Source organism: Zootoca vivipara, chromosome Z2, assembly GCF_965207765.1.
Source record: "Zootoca vivipara chromosome Z2, rZooViv2.hap1.1, whole genome shotgun sequence".
Lineage (NCBI taxonomy): Eukaryota > Metazoa > Chordata > Lepidosauria > Squamata > Lacertidae > Zootoca > Zootoca vivipara.
The window spans coordinates 43,004,598-43,025,549 of NC_142585.1; the positions used below are offsets into that span (position 1 = coordinate 43,004,598).

At 45.6% G+C, this 20,952-nt stretch overlaps 1 protein-coding gene across 1 annotated transcript in view; it reads left to right on the forward strand.

The window, feature by feature from the left end:
- The window catches only part of PAPPA (pappalysin 1), a 247,108-nt gene that overhangs the window by 146,666 nt on the left and 79,490 nt on the right, over nucleotides 1-20,952 (forward strand). The window contains exons 11-12 of the mRNA XM_060270600.2: nucleotides 18,051-18,149; nucleotides 20,144-20,276. Of these exons, the coding sequence (XP_060126583.1) occupies nucleotides 18,051-18,149; nucleotides 20,144-20,276 (232 nt within the window). The remainder of the gene's footprint in view (nucleotides 1-18,050; nucleotides 18,150-20,143; nucleotides 20,277-20,952) is intronic.

A 20,952-nucleotide genomic window follows, 5' to 3' on the forward strand; every position in this document is an offset into this window, starting at 1 on the left:
GCAATCCACCTGACATGCCTTTTAACCCTTGCCTTACTTACATACCATACTGATTTGAGCATTAAAGATTTTGGCAGAAACAATAACCCGAGTTTGGTACTGCTTGAGCCCTGTGCCCCCAAACTCCTGAATCCTCCTCTTTTCCTAACAGGTCCTGCCAGCCTTGCCCTGTTCTGAATGGCACCATGGGACCCATGACACACAGCCACCCATTAGACTGGTTGCACATAAGAAGGGAAGTGTGTTGGTTCTGGCTGAGGGCATTCGGCAGTTGGTGGCACAGTGTCCCATCCACTTTAAATGAGCCTTTCCTATGAGCCTTTCATAGTCTTTCAAAGGAAACACATCCTCCTGGATTAGCCCAATTAGTCAATTTATCCCCGTCTTGCCTACTCTGCACTGACTGTCCAAAAGACCTGAGATGTAAGGCCTTTCCCAGACCCTGTGTCATTTTGCATGCAAGGCACATGCTGTACCATTGAAGCACATCTCCTAAAACAAGGATGGGGAACCTGCAACCTCCAGAGGTTACTGGACTACAACACCTGATCATTTCTGACCATCGGGCATGTTGGCTGGAGCTGATAGAAATTGGAGGATCCCCCTCCCATTATCCAAATACTCCTTTTGATTTGCTCCTCCTGTCTCATATTATGTGTGATTGTGGGCAAGTGTGGGTTTAAATGAGGGATGAGGACATCTGTGGTCCTCCAGATGTTGCTGGATTGCAATGCCCCGTCATCCCTGCTGGTTCAGGGCTTATGTAGCTGGAGGGCTACCCAGGTTCTCTACCCCTGCCCTAGAGTACTCAGACCACATCATCTTCCACTCTTGAGTCTTTGGTGCTCTGAGCACCCTTGACAGGTACTGCTTTTGCTTTTTAAGTACCGTAATCAGCTGAGTGAAAGATTGTCAGATTAGGAAAATGGGAAGTTGCCTTATGCCAGGTCAGCCTAATAGTAACATTAGCTCTGTATTGTCTAAACTGACTGGCAGCAGCTCTCCAGGATTTCAGGTAGGGTTCTCTCCTTGCCCTACTTAGAGATGTCAGGGATTGAACTGAGAACCTTCCTCATTCAAAGCAGGTGATCTGCCTTCTGAGCAACAGCCCTTCCCCAAAACAACATAGGAAGTTGCTTTGTGCCCAGTCAGTCCATTGATCTATCTAGATCAATATTGTTTACACTGGTTTTCAGGGGCACCTGAGAGTTGGAGGCAATCCCAGTCCTATCTGGAGATGATGGATTTTGAACCTGGGACATACTGTGTGCAGAACAGATGCTGTACCAGTGAGCTATGACTACTGACTGTGGGGTTGGGTTGCAGGAAAACTGTACTTGGATGCAGATGAAGCTGGCTCGTGTCCAAAGGAAGTAGACTTGCCGCTGTTTTAGGGAGAGCCTGTGAGCTGGATGGTCTAGCCTCTTGAGCTGGAGTGTATTTATGTGGTGGAGGTTTTGTTACTCAGCACTTTTACAATGACAGCTGTGGGAAGGAGTATGTTTTTTCTGATTTGCACACCACTACAAGGCCCTGTGCCTGGTATTCGCAGAGAGAGGAGGGGAGGAAAACCCACATCAAACCACAACAAATGCTTAGTTCTAAAGTCTCATGCATCGAAATGTAGTTTGACAATTAGATAGGAGAAGGGATCTCAACAAGAAGCGATGTCTTGCTCTCCCAAGCTGGCACACCATCACAGACAGAAACATCCATCTTCTTTTTATCTTACATCTCTATGTGTCTGTCTCATACAATATAATGCCATACATGTTTACTAACAAATAGGTCTCCCTATATCCTAAAAGACCAAAGGAACTATTTTCCGAAAACAAATGAATTATTTATATCCCCACCATTTGAAACAATTGTTTTAGCCATATGCAAATTCATTTTGATTCCAACTCAAGAGGAACTGGTTCCTCCTATGTGCAGCAGAAGCCTGTTGTAAGAATGCTGATTGGCTTGCCCTTGTGGCAGCCACAGTCACCTTCCCTCTGGCCTGCACTTCTCAGCTGGCTGTGCAGAGTGCTGACTGGCTAGCCCTTGTGGCAGTCACAGGGTCACCTTCCTTCCCCTTGTGCTTCTCAGTTGACTGTGCAGTCTTGGTTGGCTAGCCCTTAGGGAAATTGCAAAGCCATACTTCCTCCCTGCTTCCCAACCAACTGAGCAGAGTCCTGGTTGGCTGGCCTTTACCTTTGTGGCAATCAAGGAACCTCCCTCCACCTCAATGTTTGAATTTTTAAAAGGAGCTGTTTTAAAAGAAAGGCACCAAGCAACCATGCCAGGTACAGTGGTACCTCAGTTTAAGTACACAATTGGTTCTGGAATTCTGTACTTAACCTGAAGTGTACTTAACCTGAAGCGAACTTTCCCATTAAAAGTAATGGAACGTGGATTAATCCGTTCCAGACGGGTCCACATAGTACTCAACCCAAAGTATGAGTGTAATTGGTTCTGGAAGTCCGTACTTAACCTGAAGCATACTTAACCTGAAGCGAACTTTCCCATTGAAAGTAATGGAACATGGATTAATTCATTCCAGACAGGTCTGTGGAGTACTAAACCTGAAGCATACTTAACCCGAAGTATGAGTGTAATTGGTTCTGGAAGTCCGTACTTAACCTGAAGCATACTTAACCCGAAGTATGAGTGTAATTGGTTCTGGAAGTCCGTACTTAACCTGAAGCATACTTAACCTGAAGCGAACTTTCCCATTGAAAGTAATGGAACATGGATTAATTCATTCCAGACAGGTCTGTGGAGTACTTAAACTGAGAGTTCTCAAACCAAAGTGTACTTAAACTGAGGTATGACTGTACCTGCTTTGTTTTTGAAGATAAACCTGGCCAGAGCATGAAGGAGAAGCAAAAATCTGCATTGAATTTGGATTCAGACACATACTGTATGTTTGTAGAGAACTGAATGAAGCAGGAGGCAGAATTCACTCTTAGACAATGTCATTCATTGGCTCCTGGAGGGCTTCCACATCTGTGACCATTCTTACATTGGTGGCTGGTGCCCATTGGGACTGTTAGGACAGACGGTAGGGAGCCCAACGGTAGGTGGAGCCAGAGCCAATGGCAGTCAGAGCTAACTCATTCTAGCTTCCCCCCCCTCCCCCTGCAGAGTTCTGCAAGGGCAACACTTAAGACTGAGGGTGAAGAAGCTGCCAGGCAATGTCACCCCCTGGACTGCTTGTAAGAAAGAAGGCAGGTAGGCAGGAGCTAGTTGAGGACAGATTGAGGTTGGTGGGACAGGGCATCCATATATGGTTAAAGTTGTACTCTAAGAACCTAGGAGGAGCCTGTTTGCTCAGGCCAATGGCCTGTCTAGTCCAGCACCCTGTCCTCAGAGTGGCCAATCAGATGCCTCAGTGGAAAACCCACAAGAAGGATTTGAGCACAAGAGTACTCTCCCCTCCTGTGGTTTCCAGCAACTGGCATCAACTTTGGTGGCCACCTGTCCCTCCTGTGGGAGTGAGTTTCATAGTTTAACTATGTACTGAATGAAGACGTACTTTCTGTATCTGTCTTGAACCTTCTAACACTCAGCTCCACTCTTTTCCAACTCATCACACTACCCATAAGAGCAGAGAAGGAGGGGAAGTTTGTATCCCCCCATCCACTTATCATCTAATCCACTTCACAAGAGAATGCCAAACTCGCTCTCTAGTTTATGCAGTGCATTTTATTTGGGTATTAACCATACTGGACACATTAAAAATGGTTGTTGGTTTCCTCAGGCATTACTCACCGGGTATGAGAAAGTTCTGTTCTTTCGGCACACAGCTCTGTTTGAAGTGAAAAATTGTTCTCTTGACCTTTCTTGAATGAGAAAGTGTGGTCAGAGCTGGTATTTGCTGCTTGTGCAGCTGTTTACAACAGCCAACGCCTCTTGCCCAGGAATCTCCAGTGAAAATATTGGGGGGGGGGATCTTCACACGGATCCAGAAGGCACAGGAAGGTCAGCAATAAGTTTCGGAGGGAGGATGGGGTAGACAGACCAGTGGATGTGAGGCTTGACTTCAGCATTGCCAAAACTGGCAACCATCAGAGTATAGGAGATCCGTCACAACCATGGTCCTAGGACAGGGAGGTGGAAAATTGGGGTTTTTCTCTCCATCTACTGTTGCCTGCTAACAGAGCATTTCATTATGGACCTGGCTCAGTTGAGAGTGGTTGAATCCAGCTTCCATAAATGAGATAGTGCTGCTTTCCTGGCAAGATTTTTGCAACCATCATTAATCCACTCAGTCAATATCCTGCCTGTGCTTCCACTCTTGGTCAAACACCCCTTTCCCAGCATGCAGATGTTGCTGGAGGGTTCAGCTGTCAACTGTGTTTTTCTCTTCTGTGCGCATGGCAATTTTGCTACTGCCATAACCACCTGTTTGATGGTGCCCAGACTGTATTGCCTGCATTTACAGTACCTATGCCATTGTGAATTACTACATTGTTATTTTTATTATTACATTTATATTCCAGGGAGCTCAAGGTAGCATGCACAGTTCTACCCCTCCCCAGTTTCATCCTCACAATAACCATTGGCCATGCTGGCTGGGGCTGAAGGGAGCTGAAGTACAGCAACATCTGGAGGTTCCCAACCCTTTGTTCATGGCCACCGAATATATCATGCCCACTCCTCATCAGGCTGTTTCAAGGGTTCTCTCCTTTAGTTGCCCTCCCTCGGGTAAAGTCCAGAAACACCCAAAGGGCCACAAGTTCCCCATCTCTGATTTAAATCCACTCGCTTCCATGAGAGGTGGAATTTGCCACTGTGGTTTGCTTCTCTCAAACCCCTTTCTCTGTTATTCTCTGCTACTGAGATCTAGCACATCATTTTATTTTGTTGGAGCACTAGCATCCTGTCCTTGCCTCAATGGACCAAACCGCAGGGGTCATCAAACTTTTTCAGCAGGGGGCCGGTCCACTGTCCCTCAGACTTTGTGGGGGGCCGGACTATTTTTTGGGGGGGGGGGAATGAACGAATTCCTATGCCCCACAAATAACCCAGAGATGCATTTTAAATAAAAGGACACATTCTACTCATGTAATAACATGCTGTTTCCCGTACCGTCCGTGGGCCGGATTTAGAAGGCGATTGGGCCGCATCCGGCCCCCGGGCCTTAGTTTGGGGACCCCTGGACCAAAGAGTTGGATGTTCCTTTTCCAGAGCTTCACCCTGTTTGCCAAGGAGCTGTGTGCAATTCAGCTGGCATCCGCCAGCTTGTGGATGTACATGGAAACTTGATCCTGCTCGCTTGTCCAAATGGAAGAAAGCCATTATTTACACTTCATTCACAAGAATGGTCCCCACTAGGGCAATCTCAAGCAGGAAAAAGGAACAGATGACACAACTTCTTTTGAGCACAACAGATTCGCCTTCCAAAGTACCAGGCTTAAATAAACAGTGGCCTTGTGACATCCAATGTTAAATATAGCAACTGATTGCAAAATGTCCTCATGTACTGGGTAAGTTTGTACTTTCTTTTTGACCTGCGTATCTTTGTCAAACCTTACGGTTCCCCAAGTGCCATCTGGGCCTCTGCAGTGGATTTAGAAAACAGAAACATAAAATAAGCCTTGTTGGATCAAGCCAAACTGTTGAAAGGATAGAGACACAGCAACCCTCCAGAAATTGTTGGATTGCCACTCCCACCATCCCTGACTTGTTCACCATGTTGGCTGAAGCTTATGGGACTTAGGGAGCCGCTTGGTCACCTGGGACAGCAACCCGCTCCATAGTGTGCATGCGCAACGTCGCTATGTAATGACGCATGCATTGCTCCATAGCGACGCTGCACATGCGGCACTCTGTAGTGATGCTGCGCATGCGCACTACGGAGCGGGTTGCCAGTGGTGGCACTCCAGCACCGGGATCCTCGAGGATGCTGATGCTAGAGCGGCACCGCCGGCAAGCAAGCCATGGAGCAAGCAAGGTGTTTTTTTTTAAAAAAAAAAAAACCTCGCTATGCAGCTTGCTTGCTCACCTGCTAGGCGCGCTCAAGCGGAGGTGAGGGGCAAGCCCCCTCCCTGGCCCGCTCCTTGCCTCCGCCTGAGCAGGAAGAAGCAAAGCATGCTACGGAGCTGGTTGCCGGTGGCGCCACTCCAGTGCCAATATCCCGGCGCTGGAGTGGCGCCGCCGGCAAAACGCAAGCAAGCCATGGAACGAGGTTTTTTAAAAACCCTTGCTCTGCAGCTTCCTCACTCACCTGCTCGGTGCGCGCTTTGCTTCTTCCTGCTGGGGTGGAGGCAAGGGACGGGCCAGGGAGGGGTGTCAGTGGCGCTGACGCCCCTCCCTGGCCCGTCCCTTGCCTCCGCCCCAGCAGGAAGAAGCAAAGCACGCTGGCCAAGCAAGTGAGCGAGCAGCCAGCCGCCGAGCAAGGCTTTTTACCGGGCGGCAGCTGGCTGCTCCCTACATCCCCCCTTGCTACACCCCTGATTCCAACAACAATGGGAAAGCCACAGATTTGCCATCATTTACTTGGGCAGTACAGCAGCAGTGAGGAACATGTAAGGAAGCAGTAGTTTCCTTGCCATCCTGTGTTAATTGCAACCAGCACTGTTTCCATTCTGTTCTTTCTGAAACCTTGCTGTCCAATATTACATAAATTAATGTAATTAATTACACAATTAATTTCCAGCAGAAGGGAAATGTCATGAACAACACAGAAAATATGGTAATTGTGTGATATTTGTGGGCTAAAAAGAAAACCAATAGCAAATATTTGTTTACATGATTTCTGTTTCCTACCTCAGATGAACAAGCAAATTGTGGCAATTGCCACTCCTGTTCCTGATTGAATTCTCTGCCATCTCTAGCTCCACCTCCCATCATCCCCAGGCCATGCTGGCTGGGTCTGGTGGAAGTTGGAGAGCCCTTAATCACTATCCTTAATTGCTATGTCTTGCATAGTGCATTTGTCAGAGTCTGGTCCTGCATAGCTGAAAGGTATGGCCCTCTACTTGCTGTCGGACACAAATTCCCATCAGCCTCAGTCAGCATGGCTAATGGTCAAGGATGAGGGGAGTTCTAGCCCCAATTTCCCCATCCCTGATCTAGTCCAATAACTTGTTTCCAACACTTGCTAATATGTTCTTCCATGTTTATGCCAAATCTGCATGTGCAGGGACAAGAATTAAGATTCAAATGAACTGAAATCTGCAGCAAACTGGTGCATTCTCCAATGCTGGGACTCATTATTAGAAAGCCAGAAATCAAGAGGAACAGAATGCAGGGCCCAGTGAACACACAGAAAATAGTAAAGGCACAGGGCAAGTGACAATTTGCTCATAGATTGTACAGTGGCAGAGTTAACTCCTAAAAAAAAAAGTAACTTCCCATGGGTCACCCTTTGTTTGGCAAGCTGCATAAGATTGCACATTTGCTTGTGAGCTGCTGATGTCATCCTCAGGACCAGAGTCAAAGAGAACGTGTTGGCTCAGAGAATTGGCTCAGTAGCTGAACAGGATGACCTTGTTCATAATACTGCGCAGGAGGCAGGATGGTTTCCAAATCTTTGCGTCAAATCAACTTCTTTAGGCTGTATCCTGGGACTAAGCCCTGTTGAATACACAGGGACCCACTGCTGAGTAATCATACATACGTAGGATTACACTGGTGAAACTGAAGTCTACATAGTTGCTCCTGGACGAAGGAGGAGGGGAACTCCATATAAAATTAGCCCATTGGTTCAATGTGGGAAAGTCTCCTTTTGGCTGAGCCACAGCAGTCGCCTCCAGATGACCTGCTTATTGATGATGATGATAATAATAATAATAATAATAATAATAATAATAATTTATTATTTATACCCCGCCCATCTGGCCGGGTTCCCCCAGCCACTCTGGGCGGCTTCCAAAAAAACAGAAATTCTAAAATACAGAAATCCATCAAACATTGAGCATTCATCCTGATTTATTTACGCAAACTTTGTAGGGAAGTCAGACAAGACTGGCATTTATTGCGCTTTCATTGTGATTTGTTTGTGGGGAGGTCATCTGAGGTTCTATCAAGCAACTGTGATCCATTACATTTCCTTATCACTTTTCTTAGTGCAAAAAGTCTGATATGGGGGGGGGGGAGCAGATTAGTTGCACCAGATTAGTTGCACCAGAGCAGATTAGTTGTACCAGAATGACAAATCAGCTTTCATTCTGTGAATTTAATTTGCTGGCATGTTACTGAATCCCACCTGAAAATAGCAACAGACTGGATGCACTCAGTATCTGTGTGGATCAATAATCTGGGTTTTTGTTTGTTTGTTTGTTTGCTTGCTTGCTTGCTTGCTTTCTAGCATTTCAAGCAAATACTTCCCCAAAAAAGTTAGCAGTCACAATGAGGCTTGTATTTATTCCCCATCCCTTTAAATTGCTTGACCTAAGAGACTTGCTCACTCCCCATTTGGGATGGCTTGGCAAGGATTGTCTGTCAAGTTGGTTGACAGATTGAGCTGCACACTTGAAGGACATCCAGAATGTTCTCAGTTGAAGCCAGCTTAAAATTCACGTGAACCAGTTAGGGATAGTTTAGGGATATGGTTCAGTTTCAATTTCAGTTTCTCTCAGTTTCTCAGTCTCCCAGTATTAAATTCTCAACATTTGCACATGAGTTTGCTAAAAAAAATTAATGTCCTCACGAACATTTTATTCAACACTTTATTCTAATGTACATTCCCCCCCCCCCAATGTAATTTCCTTTGAAACTGTGAATTAAGTAGGATTGCCTTTGAATGGAAATTAAATTTCTTCCCATCTTTATCAGGTAGCCTTATTTACTATGGGCAGTCCCTATTTTCTACTCCCTGTCCTTGGCAAATCTCTGCTTCCAGTTTATCTTCAGCCGTTTGTTTATTTCAGGGACATACACCCATCCCGCTTCAATAAATTCCAAGGGTAGCTTACAATGATTTCAATTCACAATAAAAACTAATTAGATCGCAGACATTAAAACACCACAATGGAAAAGAACAACAGGAAAGCTTGGCAGGAACAGCAGTAACTTAAAAGCAGCACAAAGCTCCCAAAAAAAATATGCCTTTGGGAGTTGTTGTTTAGTCGTTTAGTCATGTCCGACTCTTCGTGACCCCATGGACCAGAGCACGCCAGGCACTCCTGTCTTGCACTGCCTCCCGCAGTTTGGTCAAACTCATGTTGGTAGCTTCGACACTGTCCAACCATCTCGTCCTCTGTTGTCCCCTTCTCCTTGTGCCCTCAATCTTTCCCAACATCAGGGTCTTTTCCAGGGAGTCTTCTCTTCTCATGAGGTGGCCAAAGTCTTGGAGCCTCAGCTTCAGGATCTGTCCTTCCAGGGAGCACTCCCAAAGGCAAAGTATGCCTTTGGGAGATACATTGCTAAATAGATGGTGTGAGTTTCACAGAGATATCCAGTCTCTAGCAGTTAACAGTGAGCTGTCCTTTACCATATAGCAGGCATGTCCAACAGGTAGATCATGATCTACCGGTAGATCCCTGGACGTCTGCGGTAGATCACTGGTAGATCACTTCCTCCCCCCAAAGAAGCTGAACAACTGTGGCTGCCCTAAAAAAGCTCAACATCTTTGCCCTGCACCCCTAAAATGACCTGTATCACAAAAAACAGGCCTTTCCTTCCTAAAAAAAAAAAGCTCAACGTCGCTTTCTTCCCTAAAGAAGCTCTTTTACAAATTTTATGTGGACCCCCCCCAAAACAGGGCTTTCCTTCTTTAAAAAAAAGCTCCACAACTTTGACCTGAACCCCAAAAAGGGGATCTACTCTTTGAGTAGATCGCAGTCTCTTGGAAGTTGGCCACCCCTGCCATATAGGAACATAGCATGCTGTCTTATAGTGACTCAGACCATTGGTCCATCCAACTCAGTATTATCTACACTGACTGGCAGCAGCTTCCGAGGGTTTCAGGCAGAGAATCTTTCTTAGGCCTACCTAGAAATGCTGCGGATTGAACTTGGGACCTTCTGCATGCAAAGCAGGTGCTGTGCCACTGAGCCAAAGCTGTTCCCTTGAAACTCTTAGTTGGTGGCCAAGCATGCATGGTATCACCAGAGCACATCCATTGGATTGCATGTGCATGTGCATGAACATGTAAGGTCCCGCTGCACATAATGTTAGTCACATTAGATATCGGCAAGAAATGCAGTGCTGCTTGCATTTTCATAAAAATGACACCACAGCTAATTTACAGTTATCAAACCAATAAACAAACAAAAATGTAGCCAGTCTTCAGAATTCACACTTCTCTGAATTTTGCAGCGCTCCAGCCAAGAAATGTGAACAATAATGAGTATATTAGTGGAATGTGTGCATGGACATGAAAAGAGATGACAGAGGAGATATGACAGCCATCTTCAAATATCTGAAGGGCTGTCACATGGAAGGTAGAGCAAGCTTGTTTCGTGAGGGTAGGACCTGAACCAATCAATTCAAATGGAAAGCAGATTCCAACTAAACATGAGGAAGAACTTTCTGAGGGTAAGAGCTGTTTGACAGTGGAATGGACAACCTCAGAAGGTGGTAGACTCTCTTTCATTGGAGGTATTTAAGTAGAGGTTGGATGGCCATCTGCCAGGAATTCTTCAGCAGTTATTCCTGCATTGCATGGGGCTGGACTAGATGAAATTAGCATGCAGAAATGCATTATATCAGAGGTACCAACTTGAATAAAATATTGTGGGGTGGGGGCGCAGGTAGTCAATCACACGACACAGTGTACCCACACCATTTGAATGGGAATACCCCTTAACTTTGTTGGGACTCGGCTCCCTCAAATATTTTGTTGTGGGGGCTGAAGCCCCCACGGCCCCTAGGAGTTGGTTCCTATGCACTGTAGTAAGGATAATGCTTTGCAAAATTGGGTATCTTCGGCAAAGCAGCAAAAACAAAAATGTATTTGTTAAGAGAAATGTGCACTCAAAGTGCTGGTAATCTTCAGGATATATTTTTTATTTCATTTTTTTGGCCGAAGTAATGCGGAGAACCGAATATATGATTGCAAGAAAAGAAAAGAAAAGAGAGAAAGAGAAACAAGAAATTAGAATTGACAGATCTGCCCATTCCTAAGTCTTCCACAGGGGTGGGGTAGACAAGCAGCAACAGTCTGCACTCTAAATGCTTCCCTCTCACAGAACTTGAGGGGGGGGGCATTCTCCAGCGGCAGAAGTGATGGAGTGGGCAGGGTGCTGCTGTCTTGGGCACCTTTGCTGCCTTAGGTAGCTGCTACACCTCACCTCATGGTGCAGGCTGGGTGTGCTTGCAGAACAGACATGTTGCAGGCTAGAATGGAAGCTTGGCTGCTTATTTATTTATTTGTGTATTTATTTCCTGCAATATGTGAATCGGCTGTATGGTCTGCTGTTAATGCGTACATATTGTCAGACCCCCCACCCCCACCCCACCCTCCACCCCAGGCATGAAGGTCACATTGCATTGGAATTGGCTCCACGCAGGTCAGGGACACTTTGTATGGGGAGGGGGCAGTGGGAGAGGGAGCATGAGTTGTGCATGACTGCTATATCACTTTCCCTTTTCACCCGCACCCCACCCGGACACATTCCTGGGGCCTGTGGGGCGATAGAAAGAAAACTCAGAGAATAGGAGCTACTTTTTGTGGAGGCTGGGGGGGGAGGGAGTGGAGAGAGTTGACATGTTGCCTTATCATTAGCAAATGCTGGGCTAAGTGAGTCAAAGGGAAACCTCATGGCGTCCCCCTGGGGTTCGAAACATAATCTGTGCCTCCCCCTGCCCTTGTTCACTCTGTCTCCTGCTCTCTCCACACACACACACACACACGCCCAACCGCCTCGCAGTGTGTGGGTGGAAGGAGGACAGGGCTGGATTTAGAACCCACTGAAAAGGCAGAGACAATGTTAGATGCCTCTAATTGAAAGCAGCTTTGGAAGGAGAAGTTTGATACAAGATGCCAGGAAAACAGACGCAGAGGCTTCCAGTTGAGAGGAGTAGAAGACAAATTTGTCATGCAGCATCACATGGACAAGTAGGGAGAAAGAACCCTGTAAGGCTTAGTTGCCCAGGAGTCCCAAGGGCCACCCATGATAACCTTCCCAAGAAGTTGAGACCCTCCTCCCAATTTGGCACTCCTAGTGGTGCAGCATTAAAACCGCTAGTGCATTTTTGCAGTGCTAAGCAGGGTCTTGCATGGTTTCAAATTGGATAGGGGACTGTGTGTTGAGATTCCTGCACTGCAGGAGGTTGGACTAAATGACCATGGGTGTCCCAGCTCTACAGTTCTGTGACTTTACGATCTACAAGGGCTGTAGCTCAGTGACAGAACATCCACTTTGCATGTAGAAGGTCCCAGGTTCAATCCCTGTCATCTCCAGGTCTGAATCTCTGGAGAGTGGCCTCCATATGGTGTAGGCAATACCTAGCAGAGGGTAAAAGAGAATGCATCATTGGTACAGTGTTAGGTTCTTCCCACTGCCTCATATGCGGTCAGCTGTATTTTTACCCTTGGATAAATAAGTGCTCACTTCTCTGGTAAGTGTAGGTAATGCTTCAGTAAAAATGTTCTGAGAACATCTGAGATAGGTAACAGTATTTATGGCATGTTTGTTTGTTTGTTTGTTTTCTGTACCATTGATTGTTTAATTGGCCAAAGGCCTGGGAGAAGAGTGATGTTTTTGCCTGGTGCCTAAATATATGTAACAATGGTGCCAGGTGGGCCTCCCTGCAGAGAGCATTTAATAAGTGGGGAGCCACCACAAAAAGGCCCATTCTAATAAACATGTTACATAAATATGAGGCTATCAGTGGCCATAGCATTATTCCTGGTTATATTCTCCCTCCGCTGCAAGAGGCAGCGTGGCTTTGAATACTGGTGGCTGGCAATGGCAAGTGGGCAATTGTACTCATGTCCTGACCTAAGCATAACATTCAATCATTTCATGGACAGAGAGAGGGGGGGAGAGGGAGGGGGAGGGGGGAGAGAGAGACCAACTCTTGCAGTAAACAGCTTTTTCAACTCTACATTCAGAGAATTTTGGACAACAGATAGGGATGCTTGTCTCTTCAAGGTTGCTTTGCATGCTTCAGGGCTGATTAAAGACCCTGGTGACCCTGTACCAAGTTAACAAGAAACATCCCTATAGTTCCAAGCCACCCAGGTGGCGCTGTGGTTAAACCACTGAGCCTAGGGCTTGCTGATCAGAAGGTCGGCGGTTCGAATCCCTGTGGCGGGGTGAGCTCCCATTGCTCGGTCCCAGCTCCTGCCAACCTAGCAGTTCGAAAGCACGTCAAAATGCAAGTAGATAAATAGGAACCGCTACAGCGGGAAGGTAAACGGTGTTTCCATGTGCTGCTCTGCTTTGCCAGAAGCGGCTTTGTCATGGTGGCCACATGACCTGGAAGCTATACGCCGGCTCCCTCGGCCAATAATGTGAGATGAGCGCGCAACCCCAGAGTCGGTCATGACTGGACCTAATGGTCAGGGGTCCCTTTACCTTTACCTAATTATCTTAATGACTTATAGGCTAATTCCTAGACCACAACCAGGGTGCTCCACCATCAAAGATGAGGTGGGTGGCAACCAGCAAGATGGCATCCCATTTATAGGTTGTGGCCAATGTTAGTCCTACTCAGAGTAGACCCATTGAAGTTAATGGGCAAGTCTAATTTAGACCTTCTGATGTGGGTGAGCATTCTCTGAGTAGAACTAGGTTAGAGGCAACCCACTTTGGAAGCTGAGCTCAGCAGATTCCTTACCCATCTCTACCTGGGAGGGTTTGCTTTTCCAGTATTTCAGTGTCCCTAATTTTTCAGTATTTTGATCAGTGCCAGGGCAATTGGGAGCTGATATTTTAATTTTGAGTACCTTCACATGATCCAAACAACATCAAAACCATGTTTGTTGGTGGTAATTGCCCTGCTGTCTTTTGAGTCTGGAAACCTTAAAGAGAAACAAGCAGACCCTTAGCTTGGAAATTAAACAAGGGGTCTGCTGGTTTCTCTTTAAGGTTTCCAGACTCAAAAGACAGCAGGGCAATTAAAGGCACAGAAGTCCTGTCCTCTATTGAGTCTGGCAACCCTATTCCCCAGAGGCATCTGACTGGCCACTGTGAGAACAGGGTGGACTAGATGGGCCATTGGCCTCCCCCAGCAGAGCGTTCCTTATGAGTATTCAGTTGAAATGGAGATGCCAGTTTGGGGCAATACGTACAGTATGTTTGCCTTAACGTGAAGTTGGTTGCTCCTTGTTGCTTTTCCTTGCATTACAGTTGCTTTGAGGGTGGATCTGGAGAATAAACCTATTATTGGCTTCTAGCCACATTGGCTATGTTCTTCCTCCACTGCCAGAGTTGCTATGGAACACAAGTAGGGTAAGTGCTTTTTGCACTCAGGTTCTGTGGGTGGGCTTCCCACAGGTACCTGGTTGGTCACTTTGAGAACAGGATGCTAGATTAGATGCGCTGTTGGCCTGATCCAGCAGGGCTGTTCTTATGTTCTTTTGACCTCCACTTTCCACAAGATGGAGAGTGATAAGGGTGGACATTAGTGTGTCCAACCGACTCTTGCTTCTTGTGTTTTGGTTTTACACACAGCAGAACACCTGAATAAGAACTGAAGTTACGAAGAAATCATTATTCCATGGTAAATAAGTCAGGTGGTTCCAAATACCTCATGTTGGCAATTAATAACAGTGGCTTGCCTAACCACTGCCAGAAATGACTAAACCAGACATATATTAAATGTGGCTATCTCAGGTTTGGGTCTTGGCATTAATGGACAGATTGTCTGAAAGTTACAAGAGCAGACAATGACCAAACAAAAAGGCAATTTTCAGAAGAAATGATGTGACCTTATTAAACAGTAACAAATCATAGAAACAAAAGGAAGCTGCCTTCTGCTGAGTCAGAACAATGATACACCAACAAAGACAGGCAGTGGTTCTCTTAAGATTTCAGATAGAAGTCTCCTCTGGTCTTACCTGGAGATGTTGGGAATTGAATCTGGCATCTTTTGCATGCAAGGCAGATGCTATGACACTGACTTGTAGCTTCCCATGGTACAACTTTTCAGATCCAGAAACAGAACTTAAAAAGGGCCCTGCCAACCAGATTTCCCCCTCTGTGTTTTAAGATTTCTGCTGTCTGGGTTGCAGACAGAACCCAGGAAAAATGCTGAGGTGGTTTTTTTTGGGGGGGGGGGAGTAGCAGCAGCAAAAATAAAAAACATAGATATTTTAAATTATCAGAGCTTTCCTGAACCTCAACAATGGTTTGTTTTGGGTTTGGCTCAAGTTTTTTAGTGGAGGTTTGGGTCAGCTTTTAATATTGTTTCTCACTCATCCATTAAGCGACACATGAACTATGCCAAACCCCAGCTCTCCCATTCCGCTCTGTGTTCTTGGGGGCCAAGTGGGTTTCAGAGAGAGAGAGAGAGAGAAGAGAGGGGGGGAGAGAGAGAGGGAGAGGAGAGGAGAGGGGAAGAGAAGAGAAGAGAAGAGAAGAGAAGAGAAGAGAGCCACACCACAATGTCCATAGAATTCCAGAAAGGCTCTCCATTTGTGTCAGCCATGTGGGTAAGATAAATCCCCTAACTGGATAGGTATTTAAGAAAGAAAGAAAGAAAGCATCCATTCTCCCCAATGAGAGGCAGCCTGCTGAAAATGCAAGAAAGGAGAATTGCAAAATGATACATGTCGAATTGCTGGAATGAATTTCAAATGCCAAAGATAGTTTATGTAAAGTCTTGCACTGTTGTAAAATGTAACCCTATCCACTGGCAAGCCTTGTTGAGGTTCGGTTCCAGTCAAGGTTTTCTTTTTCCTTCCTCCCGCTGCCTCCTTATTTTTAAACAAAACTGAAAAACTTCTTCCAGCCCATTAAAGTTGATTTATGTTTTGCCCGTAGATTCCTTTGCTCTCAGCCTTTGGGGATTCAAATTAGAGAAATCATTACCTCACTTTTGGCCAATCCAGCATCTCTGTTTCCAAATATGTGGAGCGCTACTTTTGCATTGCTTTGACTTTTTCCCTCCTGGACATAAGGGAACTATTCTTACTTGAGCCACTGTGGAACTCATTTGCCATCAACATCACCCCGGTCTTGAAAATATCTCCACGGAAGCTTCTCTGCTTACCATGTTTTCTTTAATACAAAAGTGTGAGAGTACAGGAGGAAGGTTAGAAGCAGCAAAGCTGGAAATATCTGGGAGAAGCCTGAAGGGGAACTGAAGGAGGGCAATGCTTTGGGGCCAAGGGTGGGGGAGCCATGGACCTCCAGATGTTGCTGGACTGTAATTCCCACCATCATTGACCGTTGGCCATGCTGGTTGCTGGGACTGCTGGGAGTTGAAGTCCAACAACTAGAGGGACAGAGGAGGAAAACCTGTCTCCCTACATGCTTTGCTGGGCTCCACCTCCCATCATCCCTGATTACTGGGCATGCTGGCTTCTGGTGTTGGGTGGGAGTTACAGTCTAACCCAGGGGTTGTCAACCTGGTCCCTACCGCCCACTAGTAGTCGTTTCAGGATTCTAGGTGGGCGGTAGGGGGTTCTACGGCACAAGCTGGAGCCCCCTTCCATCGAGCACTGGTGGGCGGTAAGGAAATTTTACCATCAAGAAAGATGCATTAGTGGGCGGTAGGTATAAAAAGGTTGACCTTTACCTTTACCTTTACCTCTGGTCTAACCACAGTTAGAAGGCAATAGCTTCCTCACCCATGCTTTCAGTGGTGCAAAAGTGCCACAAATAGACCTAGACAGGCAAGGCCCTTGCCTCATCCAACCAGGGTAGCTGTAGTCCAGCCTGGATTACAGATCAGTTTCATAGATTTATGGACTGTGGCATTGTAGATGGGAGCGGAGCTGCTGAAAAGTAACACCACCATCCACTGCGCACCACTGAGAAGCATCTGGTGGTCTTGCAGGGAGGGCCCAGGAAATAACATTGTGGCCAGATTGAGCCAGCAATGGGCCCCTTTGAACCCCTGAGGCCCTTGACCAATGCTTAATCTGGCCAACTGTTGGTGCCTTGCGTGTGGACAGGGGCAGGAAGACAGAGGCGGCACCAAGTTAGGCTTACATTCCCTCTTCTGAGACTGTCCTTCGCTTCACTATAACTCACCCTATTTACCATGGCTAGTCCACATTTGTTTGTTTGTTTGTTTATCCCCTGTTGCCTTGTAAATAAACTGTTTAACAGACTGCCTTTGTTGATGGTAGACTCACCTTGGTTAGAAGTTTTTGAGGAGAGACTGAATGGACCATCTATCAGGACTCTGTGATTCTGTTTGTTTATAACATGTATATCATGCTTTTCCTCCAAGCATCTCAATGCAGTGTATATGATTTTCCACCCCCACTCTATTTTATCCTCACCACAGCCTGTCAGGTAGGTTAGACTGAGAGAATAATGACTGGCCAAAGGTCCCCAGTGAGTTTCATGTCCAAATGGAGATTTGAACCTGCAGTTCACTAACTCACAGCCCAGCAATCTATCCACTACACCACAGTGGCTCCATTTTTTATTGTTTTGTGCTTGAGGGGTGCTTTGTGCAATTGTTTTGCAACTCATTCCTCCATAATTTCCATAAACATCAGAAATAACTTTCTGAGAGTAAGAGCTGTTCGATAGTGGAACGGTCTCCCTCAGAAGGTGGTGGACTCTCTTTCCTTGGAGGTTTTTAAGCAGAGCTCAGATGGCCACCTGTCATGGATGCTTTAGTTGAGATTCCTGCATTGCAGGGGGTTGGACTAGATGACCCTCGGGTCCCGTCCAACTCTAAGATTCTGTGATAACCAGCCTTAGCTTAATTGTCTTATTCCCCAAACAAATATTAACCAAGAAATGTATAAAGAACTTAGCCTTTTCTTATTGCACCAGGGGAAGGCAATCTGATGCACTCCAGATGCTTTGGACTAAAGCTCCCATCATCCCTGACCATTGGCTATTTTGACTGGGACTGATAGAGTTGTTGTCCCCAATGTCCGAAGGGTGCCACATTGGCTACTCATGAATTTTATAGACTTTACCATGACTTTTTATATGGCTCAATTGGACTTCATGGTGATTCACCTTCTTCTTTTCTCTTAGGTGTGCCGAACCAAAGCGAATGACTTCAGTGATGGAATGTCTCAGTATGCTTGGTACCCGTGCACTGCCAACAACACCCAGACTGTTTTCTGGCTCAAGGTAAGAGATTGCATGGGGTGGGGGGGGGGGAGAGAAGGAGAGAGAGAGAAAGAGAAAGAGAAAATATTCATTGAAGGTTTGTAAATTTTCCAAGTTACAAACAGATACAAAGTCCAGAAAAAAGGGGGAGGTGATACATTTTGATTTCTCTGTTTTCCATACTTGTTCAATTTCTACATTTCTGCATCATTTCATTTAAAAAAAGAAGCCTTCATGAAAATCCACCTACGTATTTTTTGCAAATTTCTCCTAAAATACACATCTTCATGAGCAATTTTGCCTGGTGTGCACATCTTTGCCATCAATTGTCACTGGTATAGTGCTCTGTAAACCATAATGTGTTCTGCTTTATTGCACACAATGTAAACTTTGTGGTTCAGTTTACAATCAAGTGGTATAAATACACCATAGGTGCTATTTTCTCATTTTTATGCACTTTTTTCTGTGATGTACACATCTTGGTACTTTATTGGGCTGAGGAACTACATCCCAAAATCCTGGGAAGTGCAAATTTTGAAGGACAACCTATGTCTCATTTCACATATTGTTTTAAAAAGTGCATGTTGGGTAGAGTTCACGTTAAAATCTGAACCAAAACTAATTTTTCTTCCATCCTGCACACTCATTACATACACATGTCTTTCCTTTCCCTTTCTTCCTCCCAGAAACAGTTTCTCTATGGGTGGAGCAACATACTTTAGTGCAATCATTGTCATGTTCATAATGCATCTATTATCCCCCATGTGTCATAAATCAACAATCCATTGGCCTCAGACACCACCAATGTTGTTGGCAATCACAAGTTAGCTGGGAGAGTTGTTTTTGTGGTGGTGAGGCAGCTGGTTCTCCACTGTGAAACCTGGGTGCTGGAGTAGATGGGTCTTTGGCCTGATCCAGCAGGACTCTTCTTGCATTCTTCATAACAAAGAAAGGAAGAAGAAAAAGAGAGGAAGAGGAGTTGAAAGAGGGAGGAGAAAATAAGTTCATTTCCCTGTCAGCTATAAAGCATTTCCCTCAGTTAAGGCACACTTTGGCAATTCACTGGTCAAGAAGAACAATAAAAATGTTATTAAGAACTACCCCCCTCTAAGAAAATACACATATTTCTCATTTTGTAATGCAGGCAGATTATCCTGAGACGGCAAGGACTGAACATTGGGTTCAGATTACCTTAAGGACAACCTGAGCCCATATAGCCCACCTTGATCACTCAGGTCTTCCAGAGAAAGTCTGGCCTTAACCAGAATTTGGGCATTTGGTGTCATCATTTGGTGTGCTGTGGGACTCTCTCCCAACAGAAACTCAGCAGGCACCCTCACTTTTGATTTTCAGGCATCTCTTGAAGACTTTTGTTGTTGTTGTTAATGCTGACAGGCTAATTCAGAAGTTTACAGTTTTCTGGGGTTGCCATTCATTTCAGTGACGGTTCTATATTGCTTCTAAATGTTTTGTTTGATTGATTGCTTTTACATTGCTGCACACCACCCTGTTGCTTTGTGGGAGGGTGATATGCAATTGCTTTTTTTATATAAATAGACAAAAATAAAAACCCAGGACCTGTTAAAAGAAAGAACTTATTCACACAGTGCATAGTTACATAATAGAACCCACTCCTATCAGAGACGGGGATAGCCACCAACTTGGGTGAATTTAAAAGGGGGGTTAGACAAATTCATGGAGGAGGAGAGGACTGTTGATGGCTCCATAGTGGGAAGCAGTAATGCTTCTGAAAACCACTTGCAGGAAGCTACAGAGGGGAGAGGGCTCTCTTGCCTGCAGATTTCCCAGAAGGATCTGCTTGACCGAGAACAAGATGTTGGATCAGATGGGCCATTGGCCTGATCCAGCATGCCTACCATGTTCTCTGCCACTGAGCTATAATCCACCCCTATATACACTTTTAAGTGTCAGCCAGCAATCGCTTTGCTTCAAGAGGGGCCACACAGGAAACCAGCAAGTCTTGTATCCTGGTGTCCTCTTCCTTCTCTCTCCAGGCTTCCTTTTCACAACCAATGGTTGCTGCTGCTGTTATAATCCACTTGGTTGCAGATGGGACCGAAGATCTCGATCAGCAGGAGACCATTTCTGTTCAATTGGTTGACACCAAAGACAAGAGCCATGATCTTGGTAAGAACCCCTCTGCCTGTTTAGCTATTGTCCTTCACCATAGGATAAAATAGAACTTTCATAAAAGCCATTAATTCCGAGTGCCCTGGGTAGTATTTTTACTTTTATATGTTTAAAAGTATGGTTGCAATTTTTTATTTTTATTTTTGATGCTACTGTTTCATCCTCTGTAAACATCTCAGAGAAGGGGCCGGCCACAAGCGGCCCAATGGGGTCGTTTTACTGGCCCACGAGCCACCCTTGAACTGAGCCGCCTGCTCGGTGAGTCCCCACCCGCTGAGCTAAAGCAGTGCAGTGCAGTGCAGCACAGGGACTTGCTTTCGTGGTGCCAGAAATCGCATCTGCACAGACGCAAGCGCCGGAAATTGGAGGCGCGTGTACTCACGCTGCCCACGATCCAGCCCTTGGAGGGGGCTCCACAGCAAGGAACCGGCCCAGGCAAGGTAAGCCTTGCTGACCCCTGTCTTAGAGGTTCCCCCCCCCCCAATCAAGTGGCATATAAATTTAATAAGATAAACTGATTTGATTTATAATATTTCTATGCTGCTTTTCATTTTTTTAAAAGAGCAAAATGGCTTACAAAGAATAAATAATATATTAGAATGTCACAAAACAGCATAAATCATATAGAATAATTAACAAATCACCAGTAAAACGATTACAATCTATAAAATTA